Genomic DNA, 17,412 nt, shown 5'->3' with positions numbered 1-17,412 from the left:
TTTACTGACTTTCAATGAATGATTCGCAGATGTTGTAACCAACTGATTTTTGGGTGCTGTTGGTGTTTTCATTTGTTATTGGGTTATCGATCTTTAATCTCACCACCATTTGGTTCTTTGTTCATTGCTCTCCTCACAGAAGGAAGCATTGCTTTCTGAAGAAATTTTCTAGCCACGTCAATAACGGTTCCTTAGATTGCTTCACAAGATTGTACAACTGATTTTGTTCGGAGTAGCAAGACATTTCAAAGAAAATGTCTTGCTTTCTCTATAGCTGTGTTTCAGTTTTGAGTAACTATAAGGCACAGAAATATGAATTATTTTTTTTACAGAAACATTAATTAATTTTTTTGCTATCATTATTCAATTTCTGAACCTTTCCTAACTTATGAGGAGTCATCTGTCGCTTTAAAAAGGCTAATCTAAGGCCTCTGAAGCATTTTGCTTTGAAGTATTTGAGCATTTCTTAGTTTTAACATTTTTCCAAATTTCAGGACGCTTCGAGACGAATCCTTACAGAGCTAAAAAGGAGGAATTTTAATAGGTAAATGACACTCAACTTGAGCTAGAAGAAGTCAAAGGACTCCGGGATGCAAATTCCAGAGATGTACACTGGTATTGCACCAGTCGCTTTTTTTTTTATTGCCATGCCCTTAGGTTAGGTTGGGTTAGGTTAGTTTAATTCAAAGTAGTATACCATGGATAATTTGGGTGTGGAAACATAATGTAATTGTTTTCAAGAAGATTCTATAGTTAGTTTTTCAAGATATGGCTTCCCGTTTCTTCATTATTAAAATCATACGCTTTTATCTCTTAGTAAACGTAGACAATTCTATTATATATACGAGTACAAGCTCTTATTTCGAGTCAATCGGGATTTGCTTTGTAACCATCCACACTTAAAAGTCAACATACATACATGCATACATACATATATATATATATATATATATATATAGATATATATATATATATATATATATATATATATATATAGTACATATCTATGTAGATATTATACACACACACACATATACATATATATATATATATATATATATATATATATATATATATATATATATATATATATAGAGAGGAGAGAGAGAGAGGAGAGAGAGAGAGAGAGAGAGAGAGGCGGATGACAACAACAACAGGTCAAATACGAAAATACTTCGTACATCCGAGTAGAAAAATCTCAAAATTGCATACTGTTAGCATGATAGTAATGAGTGAACGTAAATAAAATCGAAGACGGAGTGTTAGTAAACTGAACGGTAAGCAAATATATAGGAATACGAACGCTAACCAGCCAGTAAGACGAACCACGGACTGATCTTTCTGTTCTAGTAAAGTGAGATGAACGTGAAAAAATCGAAGACGGAGTGTTAGTAAACTGAACGGATAAAGAAATATATAGGAAATACGAACGACTAACCAGCCAGTAAGACGAACCACGGACTGATCTTTCTGTTCTAGTAAAGTGAGATCCGTCAACCTACAGGGTGACGGAAGACGAGGATACAGAAACTTCACAAAAAAAAAGGAGAGACATTACACAAAAACGAGGAAAGAAGAACCAAGCATGTAATCAAACACGTAACAGAAACTCCGCCAAAATAATATCACTTCTAAGATACGGCTCCTTTTCAGTCTAATTCTGGCTACGCAGTGTTACATTGTCGTTGCAGAGAGTAATATCAAGTGGAGAGAAAAGAAGGAGGAGAGAGAGAGAGAGAGTGGTAAGAAAGAAAGAAAGAAAGAAAGAAAGAAAGAGAGCTTAGTGCTTGAGGTTTCAAAGGCAAACCAGCCATTTTCAAGAGATGGATGGAGTTTTAATCAAGTATTCTTCATGTCTGATCACCCGGGGATCTTCACGCAGGGGCTGAATGAGGGACGGGGGTGGAGGAGGGCGCCGCCTTAGGGGAGGTTAGGGAGAGTGGGCGTTCCTGAGGGGGGTTAGGGTGAGGGAGGTTATGGGTGTTCTTACACAGGACAGCAGAGAAGAATGGTGAGGATTCTGGCTGGAGGAGATATCATTATGTACCCAGACTACAGAGACAATTCGGAGTGAAGAGATCCTGCGTTTGACTTTAAAGGGAGGAAAAAAAGTTCTCTCTCTCTCATCTCTAGATCTCTGAGGATCTCGGGCCGCTCCTTTTCTTTGGGAGTTATGCAGAAAAATGACTGTAAATAATGATCGTCTGAGGCTCTAACAATAGCCGTCTGTATGGCAATCATACAAATTAAAGGCATTTCTTTTTACGCTCTTGCTAAGCCGAATGTCATCTGGTTGTAGATTACAACAGTTTCATTTTTATCAAACATCAACAAGTGTTCTTAACAAATAGGTCTGCCCCGCTCGTCATCTGTTTATTTATTTTTGTAGCTCACTTGCTTCCTTTCTAAGCATTGGCCCCTTAGTTACTTAGAGACCATCCACAGCCTCAGTTTTGGCATCTTTTGTTATTTGTTAATTTGCTCAATGGTAAAAGAATAATAATACCTCCAGATGTAAACAGTCTGTCAATCAAGCGCTCTTCGATAACAATAAAATAAGGAATAATCAAATAAAACACAAATTAGTCAGAATCACAGTTTAATGATGGTTATGTACAAGAACTTTTTTTTTTCCAAAATGGGCATGATAACCGATTTCATATTTTTTTGGATGGGGATACAGGGAAGGGCATTGAGAAAATGGGGCGTTAGTGGTATTTTTTTTTTCTTTTGATGAAATTGCTGGCAGTATTCAAGAGTGAGGAATAATGACGGCTTTCTCTCCTGTCTCGAGGCATATTATACAGATTTAGCCTCACTCCTCACTTTTGCAGCCTTAGACCGAAGTAAAAATAAAAAAAAAAAAAAATTCAAATTAAGAGAGATGAGGTAAAAGTCTGAGCTATATATTACTGCTAAATTGTCAAATATATTCTTATGGTCATATATAAATAGGCTCCTGCTATGTAACATAGTTTTTATTTTTTATTTATTTCATATTTTTTTGATAAAAATGCAAAGAGGAGAAGCGGTTTTTTGTGCATGAGAACTATTCTAGCACTGACCTCTTGATTTCAAAATAGGACGGGACGATGATTATGAAAGAATTGAGAATGTTTATTTTTTTATCATTACGTACATTTCCCTTATCATATTTACTTCATCTTTGAAAAGACATTTGATTTCCATTTACTGCATTTTTTCATGAATTTCCTTCTCCGGCTTTATCTAGCTTTAGAGAAACAGCACTGGGTTGGATTGGACGGTTCCATTGTAAACCATGGATGGGAAACCCCCTTCTGCAGCTGAGGTCTTACAGGTGAACATAGGTGGATTCCAGAGACAAGCAGAGCCTCATGAAGGTGTTTAGGACTATCTCTCTCTCTCTCTCTCTCTCCATTACAAACGGCAACGTTCATTTTAAGATAATCGAGGATTATATTACTTTTTGTACAGGAATTAAAAAAAAAATTGCAATGCTTTCTAAAATTTCTTTCTGATTTTAGGTATACAAGTCTTCATTTTTTCCTGCTTTCCCTGCATAAACAAAGATGCAGAGTTAAGAATTCCTGACAAACTTTTAAGTTAAGGAAGGATTTTACTTTCTCAAGTAGACCACACACACACACACACACACACACACATATATATTATATATATATATATATATATATATATATATATATATATAATATATATATGTGTGTGTGTGTGTGTGTGTGTGTGTGGTGTGTGTGTGTGTATAATACATATATATATATATATATATATATAGATATGTATAAATATATATTATATATATATATATATATATATATGTATAATATAAAAAAATATATATATAATATATATATATATATATATATATATATATATATATATATATATATATATATATATGTGTGTGTGTGTGTGTGTGTGTGTGTGTGTGTGTCTACTTGAGAAAGTAAAATCCTTGCCTATCTTAAAAGTTTGTCAGGAATTCTTACTTATGCATCTCTGTTTATGCAAGGAAAGCAGAAAAAAATGAAGAATTGTACACCTACATATAAGAAGAAGACCTTCTCAAGCTCTGCTGACCCGGGCCCCCTCCCCCCCTCAGCTCATTTGCTGTTCTCCCGAGTCTTGACCTGTCGTTCTCAAGTACAAAGTTGAAATAAATAAAACAAGAGACTCGTAGTGTGTAATGAAAATGGAGATGACACAGTTTTATCACTGATTTCCTTAGCAATTTCCAGCCGTCTCTTTGTTAATCTAGTAGTAGTAGTAGTAATAGTAACAGTAATAGTAACAGTAGTAGTAGTAGTTGTAGTAGTAGCAGTAGTGGTAGTGGTAGTAGTAGTAGTAGTAGTAATTTCAAGCTGCAAAGTTGATGTCAGTTGAGATGAACTTCCGATGTCAAGAGTCGAAGTCACCAACTCGACCGAGCGTGAAATCCACGAGAAGAGTCTTAGTCTTTGTACATATTTAGGATACAAAATTGTATACTAAAAGTTTTTATTTTTTTTACCTGATCTGTAAATACATATGTTAAGTAGTAAAATTAGTTTAAATACTATTAGTACAATATAGGAAAATTGTCAGCTAAAAGTTTGTATCAGCTATGAAATGTGCGTTAAATTAATTTACATAAAATTTCTTAGAGGATTGGTCTGAGAAAATATACTGACACTCATACCAGCGAATTCTGCTATTCAAAAAATAGCCAAGCACTCAAAATATCCTTAGGAAAAGAGTAACTCTTAAAATTCTATTATTTACATCAACTGCCTTGGCAGAGGCCTTAAATGTTCATCCAAAGTCTAAAAAGGTTTTTGATTATGGGTTGCAAATGCCTTGGGTGTCAGAAAAGTGGCCATGAGTTTCGTCAATATTCACAAATCTGAATAGTACATGCAGTCTCTTATATATGATTTTTTTTTCTATGGGCACGTGCCAAAATTTCAAACAATAATCTTTACTAATTATTTGTAAATATGTTGGAAAATCCAGTTATTTTGCTGCTGCTGTTTGGACGCCTTACCAAAAGCCCTTTGAACTTATGACATCTCCAAATTGAGAGACCCTGGGTTACCAAGACTTCATAATGCATTTGGATCCTTAGTAAGGAGTTATGGAGTACCTGGGCCTCCTTTGAGTATACATTCTTTGCTTAATATCTGAAACAAATGGACAATAAAAAAAAAGGGGGTGGGTGGGGGGGAAAGAAATGAATCTAGTTCTGAAATATCACTAGTTAACAACAAGTAATGTATGCTGGAATGATTTCGGCAAGTAGATTATAAAACCTGTTCAAGATCATTTCCAAACGGGCAGCTATATAAGGCGAGATATCTAAAAAAAAAAAAAAAAAAAAAAACCATAACTCGTTACGTCTACACCAATACTGAAGCTTCAACCAAACAGGAGTCCATAGAGAACTCTGTGAAAACTAAAAATTGCTGTCTAACATATTTACATGGTATTCCGCGATAAGTGATTTAACATAGTGTGTTTTTAGAGGGACCAACTTTAAGCCACTTTCATGACTGTAATTCTGTTTGTGAACCATTGTCCAAGAAACCACTTCCAAAAACTACAAAACAACAATGCTGTTCTTTAGTCTGATTTGACCGGAATCAAGATGAAAGGCTGAAGTGGGTCTCATGCACCAGTAAGCGAAACCCAAGGCATTGCTGGAAAATCAAGACACTCTTCTTAGTGGTCTTGATCCAAAAGAAACAGCATTTACAGTAGGTACATTCTCATTATACGTGTAACATACATAAAAGAGGAAGTGTGTGTAACAAAGAAAGGTATTTCTTTGATTGTAGGGGAGTGCTTGTAAAAAAAATATCACCATAATTCGTATATATATTTATAAATATGTTGTGTTCATCAGTCTATATATGTTGTACATTATGGTCCTTACACAAAAGGTGGTGTTTAGTGTTCATGGCGTGTTCTAATGGGTTTTAAACTGTGTACAGATGATTATGCTGAAATTAATATTTCAGTAACAAATCTGGCTCTAAAGATTATCTTTTCAGAATCCTTATCTCATAAATCTTGAAAGCTCAACCATCTTTCCAGAATTTAGCCTTTAGAAAATAGGATCACCATCATTCCAAAATTAAGAGTCCTGACGTTTGAGGACCAAGTCGTTGGCTAAGTCACTTTTCCCTTCAGGATTCTAGTTTCTTGCATCTAGAATCACCATCATTCTGGAATCTAGAGTCCTTGTCCAATACATTCTTCTGCTTTCCAAGGACAAAGGAAGATGGCCAGGCCAACTTCCCCTCCAGACCTCTAGCCTCCGAATCCAGGATAACCAGAGTTCCAGAATCCTTGTACAGACCTTCTGCTGTTCAAGAACAAAGAGAGATGGACAGCCCAACTGCCTCTCCAGACCTCTAGCCTTCGAATCCAGGATAACCAGAGTTCCAGAATAAGAAAGACGGCCTAGCCAGCCATCTCTCCAGACCTCTTGCCTCTGAATCCAGGATAAGCAGAGCTTCAGAATCCAAAGTCCTTGTCCAGACCGTCTGCTGTCCAAGGCCAAAGAAAGATAGCCAGGCCAGCCATCTCTCTAGACCTCTAGCTTCTGAATCCAGGATAACCAGAGTTCTAGAACCCAGAGCCCTTGGTCTGATGTTCCGCCACATAAAGACGAGGAACTCTTACCAGAATGAAGCCTCCCGGGTAGAAAATAATATTTCTATTGATCTTCATTTACTGCCTGGATTTCCTTCGAGTTTTTCACATTTACATAAAATTACGTACATTTTTTTTTTATGTTAATCAAAGAACTTAAATCTCACTTAACTTCATGACTAGATCATTACGTGGTCTGTATGAAAAGTGGTCTGTTATAAGTCTATACGTATGCGTAAGGGAGAAAAGTTACACTTATCATCTTGATAGTTTAACTGTTGTACTGTTCTCAATTGCATTTTATATTTCAATCACGCACAGTTAACTTTCTGCATCATATATCTCATAAAAGTTTTTTTTTCACGAAAAAATGGATACTTAATAACACATAAGTCTTCACTTTTCTTTTTGATTCTTAAAGCTTTCCATCACATTTTCCTGCCCTTCAGTTTTTTCTTTGACTTTTCATGTTATTTGATTTCTGTATTTTCTCTTCCGTTCACTTTGAGCGTTACTTCTAAATTCTCAAGCTAAGAAAGGCAGGGCACCAAGTACTAAAAGTTCCAAGTAGTTTCATTAATACCAGTAATCTTAGTCATCTATATATACAAACGAAAAATCAATACACACAATTTTTTTCGGAAAACTCGAAATTTTTAGAATTAAACATATCTCTCAACCAATGAGCACCACTTTGTTTTCATCATCGTATAATTTATTGGTTAACCACTATTTTTTTCCTCACTTTTTATTCCTCCACACTTAATTGTCAATGTGACCGTAGCATTTTTTTCCAAGGACGAGCTAAAATTTAGCCACAAAACTTGTTTCTGAGTGGTTTCAAATTATACAGCCGTTGAAGCCTCAATGAAATCTTCACCTGTGGAAATTCATTTCTGAATCAATTCCCAATTACCTCCACAATCTTCCTGTCTCAGAGATGACTCTGGTTGTGCTTCGTTAAAACAATCATATCTCAGCTATGACTTTGTCTTGATAAAAAGCAAGGGTCATGGTGGGCCCAATCGGCATCAAGAGTGAATGAGGACAAACGAATGTTAAGGGCCCCTCACTATTTGGCCAAGAACGTTGTAGTGATGGTCTCAAAATTTCCCATATGGCTGACAGTGAGTTTCTTTTGAGTGGGTGGGGGGAGGGAAGTTTGAGGGGGGGGGGAGGAGTTGAGTTGCAAAGTCTACTTTATTAAAATCTGTTGTGTATTGGCTATCAGGCAGACAGTGAAGATTTCTGGGATTTGGAAATTCTGCTGTATCAAAGGTTTCAGGGGCTGTTAACACAGACCTTGTGGCTTTCCAAAGCCTAGCATGCCAAGGGCTTTCATTTGTTGCCCATGCAACAATGGAGATCTTAGTGCTTTGCAAAATATAGCAATCCAAAAGCTATCATGGTCTGACTGTAAGGTTGATATTAGAAATCTTGGAGCTTTGCAAAGGGTATAGCACCAAAGCATCTCAAGATTTAACCATGAGCACGAGTTTAAAAACTAAAGCTCTTAAAGCTTAGCATTCCAAAGGCTCTCATGAGCTGGACACATGTGTACAGTGAGAGTCTCTGCGTTTTAAGAATCTGGCAGGCTGCAGATGTTGTTATGATCATTTGAGATGTACCAAAGGCTTCCATGAGCTGTTTCTGCTAACGACAGGTAAGAGAGCCTTTGATATCTGCCAAGTCTAGCAAAACCTTAGCTACTGGTTAAGATTTGCAGACAGAGAGTCTTTCAGTTCTCTCTTGAGGTAACTGCTATCCAAAGCACTCTAATCCTGTTTAAACTGATTTCCTTTATCTCCAAGGAGCACTGTTGCAACAAAAGTGAACTGCTAGCATAAATTACAGCCTGTGACTTCATAAGTAGGTGTTGCCTGCTCACCAGAAGCAGCATCTTCAGTGGATGCTACTGTCATGAAAGGTCCTGAGAAACTTCTCAAAAGCTTACAGAAACATAACTCTCTTGCACGTACACTCTCTATTATTAGGCAACCAGCTATTGAAGGGTTAACTCCATAAGCTGAGACACTTAGGGAATTATGTTAGTGAAAATTACGACGACCTCGAAGAAGGCCAGGTGAAAATTAGGAAGAGGTCGCTTCAGGAATCTCGTCAATAGATATGATCACGACTCCCTGGGGTCCTGTATCTCAGGACTGAGCCAGGATAGGAGGATCAGTTGTTGTCACTTCCGGACTCCCACATAGTCCAGGATCCTCCTCCTTCTCCCTAAAATGGAAAGAATAATCTGATTAGTAAAGCGAAAAGGAAGAGAAGGCAAGTCAGGAGGAGGTACTGAAATAATGATCTAAAATTCTTTCGTAGAAATGAAAAACCACAAGATGAACAAAAACATATAATTTTTTATCGTAATTACGGTTATGGGGATTTTCTAAAAATAAACACAGTGGTTGAAATTCAAATTTCAGTTGTAAAGTTGATTTTGATGCAAAAGAAAAAAATTTACATTTGTGTACTGCAAAGGTGTAATACCTAATTAATGGTATATTAATGTAACTGGTATGTCCTCACTGCAAGATTTAAAGCTACTATTATTACTGACAACTTTTAAACATGTCTCAGCAAAGGCTCGGAAAGTATACTGAAATTCCACTTTGAAGTGTGACACGTGCTTACCAGACGGAGAGCGTTTCAAAGCTATCAAGATCAGTAAGCACTGTCAAAAAAGTCTTGCAGTTTGGACCAGTAGTAAAGTCATTGAAATCTAGCAAACTTAATGTCCGTGCTCATTTGTCTCTCTAGCCAACTTAAAAAGCATTTTTCTGTGCTGGAATATGCAGGTGACAGTGCAATTGTTACTTTGAGTCTAAATGAGCGAAGAAATGCTATAGTGATGCTTTCTAATTTAGCAGAACTGTTCACTGTTTACTTGTCACGAAAGCTCTTAAAGGTTTTATCAATGTGTTTTACAGTCTCTGTGGATATTACTCTTTGTTTCTCTGATTGCTCCTTATCTGGAAATGTGTGTATTCTCTTACCATGTAGGTGAGGGGGCAGACTCACTTGGTTATCATTTTGGTCTATTTACCTTGAGGAAGTCGACCACCTCGTCTTAGTCCTGGTGGTTCAGTAGGGTGTTGGTTACCTCAGAGATGGACAGCAGAGGATTGGGTTCCTGCTGATCTGCGGGTAGCTGGGGTCCCCCATGCTGCTGTAGGGGTCGAGGCAGAGAAATAGGGCTACGTCTTAGATACACAACAAAAGGAAACCCCTCGAGTCAAAGGAGAATAACAAAATAACAGAGGTTGAGGGACAGAAAATCAACTGAGGTTGGGAGAGGGGACCAGTATAAACTTTGAAGTTACTTGAAGATTAACGACTTGGAATAAGTATCTCATGAGATACTTATTACGAGGGGCATAAAAGACAACAGATGAAAAGGCAAAGCCGAGTACCTTGCCGTCTTTTATGCGTTATTCTTTTAATATATAAATATTAGCTACTTACAATAAATAAAACATTGGGTGACAGATTTTATACTGATCCTGAGAGATCCCTTAAATCAACGAGAAAGAGTGACAGGCCTACTTGAAAGCTGGTGTCTAAAGGCAATTTTTTTTTTTATAAATTCTGAAAGCAATTATCTGTTACGTAGAAAATAATAATAATAAAAAGGTAAAATTCTGAATGCTCTTTGATACCCAGAGTTACTGTAATGGCACAATCAGTTACATATCTTTAAGGATTAAGCTACAGGGAGGAAGGGAGGCAATGTATTTTAGGGAATCTATTTTAATTATAAATACACATTTTCACGAGATGAGAAGGGGGAACTATATGCGAGGTATTCTGAAGTATGAGAGAGAGAGAGAGATAGAGAGAGAGAGAGACGAGAGAGAAGAGAGAGAGAGAGAGAGAGAGAGAGAGAGAATGTTGGATTGTGTCTGAGCCAAAAAGCTTTATAGTTAATACTACACGATGAAATTTTCTTGACATATATATATATATATATATATATATATATATATATATATATATATATATATATATATATATGTGTGTGTGTGTGAAGGGGGCGGATTTTGATATTAATATAAATATTCTGTCCTTCCTGAGAGTTCCTGTATTAAGATATCTCCGATGAACGGAATCAATATTTGGAATTTTTAATTCTAGTAAATGCAATGTATAAAAAATAGGCTTCTGTTACCGTAAACAATTATTTACATATACAATGAATGGCCTGATAACGTTAATAAACCTCTATGAAAAATACAGTTCATACATAAATTGGACATCATTGCAAGGAAGTATTTACTAAAAGGTGAATTCAGTATAGCACTATTCTTTGTTAAATTGCCAAAAAGGTTATATCACCGGTGAAAACATCTTTCATCATGGGCACTGCCCTCTCTACATAACACACATGCCTACAGACATGGAAAAACATAAACCTGTACATTCATACGCATCCACGCAAGTCTAAATACTTTATACATTACTATATACTGAGCAAATACATATACAATTACATACATACACATTTAAATGCCCATACACATATGTGCAATGTCCACACTAATGACTATGAATGCCCTTTGCTGTGTATACATTTTCTATGAAGACATATGTGCACATCAACTGATACAGACGTAAACATCCACAAGATCGTTCTATCCATTACATTAGTGAAGATACTGAATCACTGTTTGATTTCTCCATTATGAACGCTTAAAACAACGACATCGTTGTGCAAAAACACCACAGCTGTAGCGTCACTCTCAAAAGTTTTGATGAAATCGCACCTATACTCTGTTTTTTTTCATCTGGCCATCCGCCTGTGGTGTTTTTGTATGGTAACACTGCGTCCCGGGCTTTAGATAGTTACGCTAATTGTAAGTTTTAGGTAAATAAAAGGATATCTGGGTGTACATTTGTAACTGAAAAGTGTTTTAATAATTTACTGTATGCGAATTACACCGTTAATATTCGAAATAGGATATTATTATAATCGTTGAATGTAAGTTGAATGTAACTATCTAAAGCCCGGGACGCAGTGTTACCATACAAAAACACCACAGGCGGATGGACAGATGAAAAAAAAACAAAAAAAACAGAGTATAGTCTCCTTTGCAGCAACTTAGAACCATCTTGGCTTACTGACGGTGTATATACGTTAAAGTAAGACTGTGAAACCAAGGATTTCATGAAATCCCTGAAATTTTCAGGGAATTCGTGAAATCAACGATTCACTTAGGGACATTTGATCCCAGAGGGGCTAGTTCTAAACCCTGAGAAACTGGTTCATCTACACTGATTCGCCGTGTCTAGTACTATAGTAGATTCACATCAACCGTGCATTTGATGTCTAGGCCACTCCATTACGACGCTCCTGATTGGCTATTGATAAGCCAACGACAGGGCAGGAAACTCGCAGTCTCTCTCGGGAGTTCACATGGTCAGGGTGTATGTTCCACCTCTCCTGGGGGATACGTTTCAGGAGAGGTGTAACATGCATCCTGCCTATGTGAACACTCTCGAGAGACTGAGAGATTCCAGCCCTGCGATTGGCTTATCAACAGCCAATCAGGAGCGTCGTAAGGGACTGGCCTAGATGTCAAATGCACGGTTGATGTGAATCTACTATAGGCCCTCGGCGATCAGATGTTCCTATGTGACTAGGTGATTTCGCGAATTCCCAGAAAATGTCAGGGATTTCATGAAATCCCTGGTTTCACACTCTTACTGTCACATGTAGACGTCATCAAAAAGTGAATCCCTCACACTATGAAACAAGGCAATTACCTGAATAATGCAGCAAGGAAATGAGACTTGGTTTTGAGAGTGACTAAGTAAGACAATCTGAATGAAATTCAACTGCTTATTTGGATCTGTTCTAACGCGTTTGAAGGACGCCATCACAATAAACTCATTTATTACGAAAAAGGAGCTCTATAGAACGGTTTAATGAGTTAATTGTATATGTATAGGGTGACGCTAGACCGATATTCTGTCACAGTCTTATAACTAATCTTTCCTCTCGTTTAAAATGAACAAGTTCAGATTAAGAAGACGAAGGACCGATGTCCTCTTAACATTTATGAGGTATTTGGAGATACAAGGACCTCAGGAATCCTGGTACATCATAGATTTGTTGGTGTTGATTGAAGTCAAAGGATGGAACTGTGTTTTGTGGCCTTGTCATGAGTTTTATAAGAAAAAAAAAATGATTCTTTTGTGTTCATGATAACGCAGGCTCTAGAGAGACTAAGAGAGAAAGAACGAAAATGGAATACAAAGGGGCCATGATATTTCGATGTTAAAAAATAAAAACTATTCTTTGCCTAGACAGTAAAGCTATTTTTTTTATAATACACAGTGCCTATCAAAAGCTCTTTCCTATCTGGGATACTAAAACCTATCTCTCTCAAAAAAATATTATTCTCTCGTCAGATTTGATACATTATGTATTAAGCAGCTTGGGAAAACACAGATTCAATCAACACTTTGTAAACATAAAGTTAATAAAGAATAATCTTCTCATAAATGATAAATATAATAAACCTAAAACCATTACCTAATATATTCATGCAATTTTTTCTCTTTTTTTTCTGTGGCGGTGCAAAAATGAGTGACAAATAAGGAAACCGAAAAAACACAAAACTAAAAGACAACCAAAGGACAGAGAGAGATAAAATGATAGATATGGTTTAACAAGGCAATGGTTTCATGCAACAGGCCGCTTCCATGCAAATACTCGTCTTGCCTCACACTGAACTTTTCGGAATTCCGGGTGACTGAAAGATATATACATATTCTTATCTCAATTATTAGACTTGCGGGACACCTGGAGAATCTAATGCTCAGAATAATTTTTCTTTTGAATGGAACGACTGATATATCAGCGGTTATTTTGAAGATTTCGAATATTTGATGGCCGACATTCCTAATTGTTGGACAGGCAAACTATTTAGAACTTATCCTCTTATTGTATATTTTCTTTTGTTGATTTTAATTTTGACCTCTTTTAATTGATAAAATACTCTTAACAATAAAAAAATCTAATATATTGAAATTATGCTCTTCCTGGAGATGTTCATTTGAATATGAAATGCATAAGAAAGTTGGGTACTTCTCAATTGACAAATTAAAATATTCCTCAACTTTGTTATTATACTTTACTCAAGGTACTACTGCATTACATTACCTGTTCTATAGAACGCCGCATAAAATTTGTAGTTGTATATCCCTCCGAGTTTCCATACAAAATTCGTACACACCAATTTTACTCTCTCTCTCTCTCTTAACTGCCTTGTGATAAAATGAATCAAATACCATGAGATTGGAACAAGCCCAATGGAAGAGAGGAAAATCGGGAAGCTAATTAAATTTTTAAGTGATCATCAAATTCTTAGCCAGATAGTGTAAAACATATTTTTCAATTCATCTAATATAATAAATTTATTTGCAAAGATACTTTCTGAGCACCAAAATTTATTTCTCCACCACACGTTTTAAACGTCAAACTGATTCTAGTCCCGTTGTCGTTATTGTGACAAAGTTTTTGTCTTTTTCGAGACAAGAGATATATAAGTAAAACACTAACATTAGTAATGAGACCTTGAAAGGCCAATTCTCGGACTCCAGAATTAAACCAATTTCGAGACACTGAGTATCTTTACGCGAAAAGTCCTTTGAATCGCTTTTCGAAGGGTTAGGAGGGACTGTCGTTAAAAAAAAAATGGCCAAGGGAACGGAATCATGCAGAGACGTTAACTTCATGCAAAAATGCTCGAACCATCAGCTATAAAAGGACACTTACCACACACACACATGAACGACAAACGGGATTCAAGCAAAGTATTATCGTTAGCAAAGAAACCACTGGAGATGGGAGGCATCAAGATCAATAGGAATCTGCAAAACCTGGTTCGTTAATTAGCTGTCATCTACTCTACTTGATTCGCCCAATGACGTCCAGTGGCTTGTCAAGGTTACAGTTATAGAGATCACAGTCAAGTTATTGCCCGCCTTTAGCTACTCTATGGACAATCGGCAACACCGAAAAAATAAAGAGGACAGAAGGAGGACCACCAAAATGAACAGATACAAAGGACAATCATATCACTGGGTTACAAACGACACATACTGCGTCAACTTTCATGAGAGGAGGTAAGCAGATTATCAAACATTTTTTTCCCCATTACAACAGCAACAAACATCATCTCGCAGTCCGGTGAATTTCAAGGCTACCAAGGTGAAAGTTTCATTCGTTTTAAATAAAAATCTATCAATATCATGAAAGCAGAGGGATTCTTGAAGGTTTATTAGCATTATATGAATTGCATTTGGGGAAGGGTAGTTTTTGGACTGCGAGATATAAGGGTTTGATTAACTAATCCATGATTCTGATTCACTAAGATTTTTCTCGGATATCAAAAAATGATTCTGGATGGTAGAATTTTTTAGTGAATAACAATCAAGCTTATCCTTTTAAATCTTTAAGCCTTGAACCAACTGGTTCTTAAGACAACTGTAGACAAACTAGACTCAACTATCAATGAAGACTACCGAGATGAAGTAAATCAGCTTCACGGATCAGCCAGGCGGGCTTTTCATTTAAGAGAGATTCATGCTCGTCACCATGCAAGGCCAGAGAGACAATAAACGAAGCTGTCACTCACTGCGAGGTGTGATACGGGTGGTAAGGATAGTATTGATGGTGCCATACCTCGCCGCCCTCACTGTAGCCGTATGCAGCCTTACCCGCGGGCGCCACGGCCCCGGCGCCAACGTGAGCGGCTGAGGCGGCGGCAGCAGCTGCTGCAGCTGCAGCTGCTGACGAGTGGGCGCTCGGAGGACCACCTCCAGCGTGTGGAGAGGCACCTTCGCCTCCGTGGGGCGAGCCACCGGCGCTGCTTCTGGCACCGGGGGTTGAGGCTGGGGTGGCAGTGCCCCATTTGCAAGCGACGTTGCCCAGGTTAGGATCGACTGGCGTCGAGGCAGAGGGACTCTCCGCGTACTTCTTATTGGGGTCGTATTCGTGGGAGGCCGACCCCCACATGAGCACCGTCTGGCGGGTATTGTTTGAATAGCCCTCCGAGTCTTTGGACTCCTCTTTATGCGTGGCGGTGGCCGTCGTGGGGACTGACGTCACCACGACGCTGGCTGTCGTCCCTGGCGTGGCAGCGAGTGCCCCGAGGGACGCCAGTGCCGAGGGGTCGTCTCTTCTGACCTCAGCCGGCCGCAGTTCACTGTACTTGTGCTCCAGCGACGGAAGCACGGTGTTGGTGCCGTAGACGGCGGAGTAGGCGTCTGTTGGCTTGTACTGGTACTTTGAGGCATCGAGTTGTGTGGGGCAGTAGATCTTCTGGTCAGCTGCAGTCTTGGCTAGACCCGTGGTGTCGTAACTGAGGCAGGATCGGGCGGGATCGACGTACCCATTCCCGACGTAACTGTGCGTCATGTAATCCGGGTAATAGGAACCTAACTGTCGGTAGTGGAAAAGGTTATCCGTGGGAAGATAGCTGGCAGGATACAGAGACTGGAGGTTGCCCAGGTTTTGCTGCATGTACAGTCCGTTGTCGGTTGTGGTGTAGGAGGCCCCGTAGACGTTGTTGTAGTTGTTGTAGGCGGTGTCGGTGATGTTGGTGTAGGTCCTTTTGGTTCGGCAGGTGGTGAGGAAATCCCGCAGCTGCGTCTTGTACTTGCGGCTCATCCGCGACGCGTAGAGTTGCGGGAGTTCGGAGTCGCAGAGATACGATTGGGTCAGACCAGGGTCCAAGTAGGAGACCTTGAAGTCCATTGTCCTTTTGCCCAACAAATCTCGGCCTTCTTCTTCCCTACAAGTGGCAGGAAATTCAGTGTTGTTAATAATAAGAAAAATGTAATTTATGCGGCCCAACTACGTACAAGCCATATTATATAAAGAATCTCGTATGACCATTATATGGATATTGTTAAATCAATCTACCAGTAAAAGTCTCATAAGACAAAGACAATCGTTGTGAATTCCTGAGGCAAATTAATGAAATATCTGTTCTTTATAAAATATGTGAAATCTGTAACTTAAGTTTAAATACCAGTATCGTTTTTTAAATTAATTTCTAACTAGAAATATTCGTGTAGCAGTTTCAGTCAGTAGAATTATGAAACTGTTATCTATTATGAATTTTATCTTTATTTAATATTACATTTAATATTCATCTTACTGTTTTCATTTTTACTCTGTGACATTTCATTCTGTGTCAGTTAACCAACACAGAATGTCTTATTTCACAAGAATATTCATATCCTCATAATTAGTACTATCATTATCATATAAGTAAAAAATCTACCTACTTTACGGGAGAACAACAAAATATCAGAAACATCGGCAAGGCCACATCTCAGACTGACCGAGAGGGCAAACTAGTACTATACTGTATGTACATGAGAGGCCTGTGGGTGCAGATGATGAAATCCGGCTTGGAGTTCTTGTAGACGAGCCTCGACGACGTCTGGAGCCACTGCCAGGTGCCGTCGCGAGTCTGAAGTCGGTACGCGATCATTCCAGAGGCCCCAGTCTTCAGCACTGTAAGAGGAGGAACCAAATGTGAGAGGGCTTCAGAGTGAGATAGGACAGAGACGGGTTTCAGACTGACAGTGAAGTGGCCTTAACATGGGTGTACTCAGAAACAGCTATACATGTCCCAAATGTATATTAATTCTAGGCCATAGTGTTACAGTTTTTTTTTTTTTTTTGAGCTAGAAGTGAAAATCGGCAGCCGACATAATTTAATTATAAGATTTGTGTTGAGCAATACGAACACA

General features: G+C 38.1%; 1 protein-coding gene across 2 annotated transcripts in view; it reads right to left on the bottom strand.

The window, feature by feature from the left end:
• Positions 1 to 4,480: 4,480 nt before the first annotated feature.
• LOC135215256 (uncharacterized) overlaps positions 4,481 to 17,412 on the bottom strand; it is a 491,173-nt gene continuing 478,241 nt past the window's right edge. The window contains exons 8-11 of one of the 2 annotated variants that reach the window (XM_064249786.1): positions 17,032 to 17,173; positions 15,285 to 16,442; positions 9,689 to 9,811; positions 4,481 to 8,868 (exon numbers count right to left, since the gene is read on the bottom strand). In XM_064249786.1, the coding sequence (XP_064105856.1) occupies positions 9,742 to 9,811; positions 15,285 to 16,442; positions 17,032 to 17,173 (1,370 nt within the window). In that variant the 3' untranslated portion in view covers positions 4,481 to 8,868; positions 9,689 to 9,741. The remainder of the gene's footprint in view (positions 8,869 to 9,688; positions 9,812 to 15,284; positions 16,443 to 17,031; positions 17,174 to 17,412) is intronic. The other variant, XM_064249787.1, reaches the window with a different exon arrangement.

The sequence above is a fragment of the Macrobrachium nipponense genome, chromosome 5, assembly GCF_015104395.2.
Source record: "Macrobrachium nipponense isolate FS-2020 chromosome 5, ASM1510439v2, whole genome shotgun sequence".
Lineage (NCBI taxonomy): Eukaryota > Metazoa > Arthropoda > Malacostraca > Decapoda > Palaemonidae > Macrobrachium > Macrobrachium nipponense.
The sequence above is the reverse complement of the archived record's forward strand: the minus strand, read 5'-3'. Positions and strand labels throughout refer to the sequence as shown.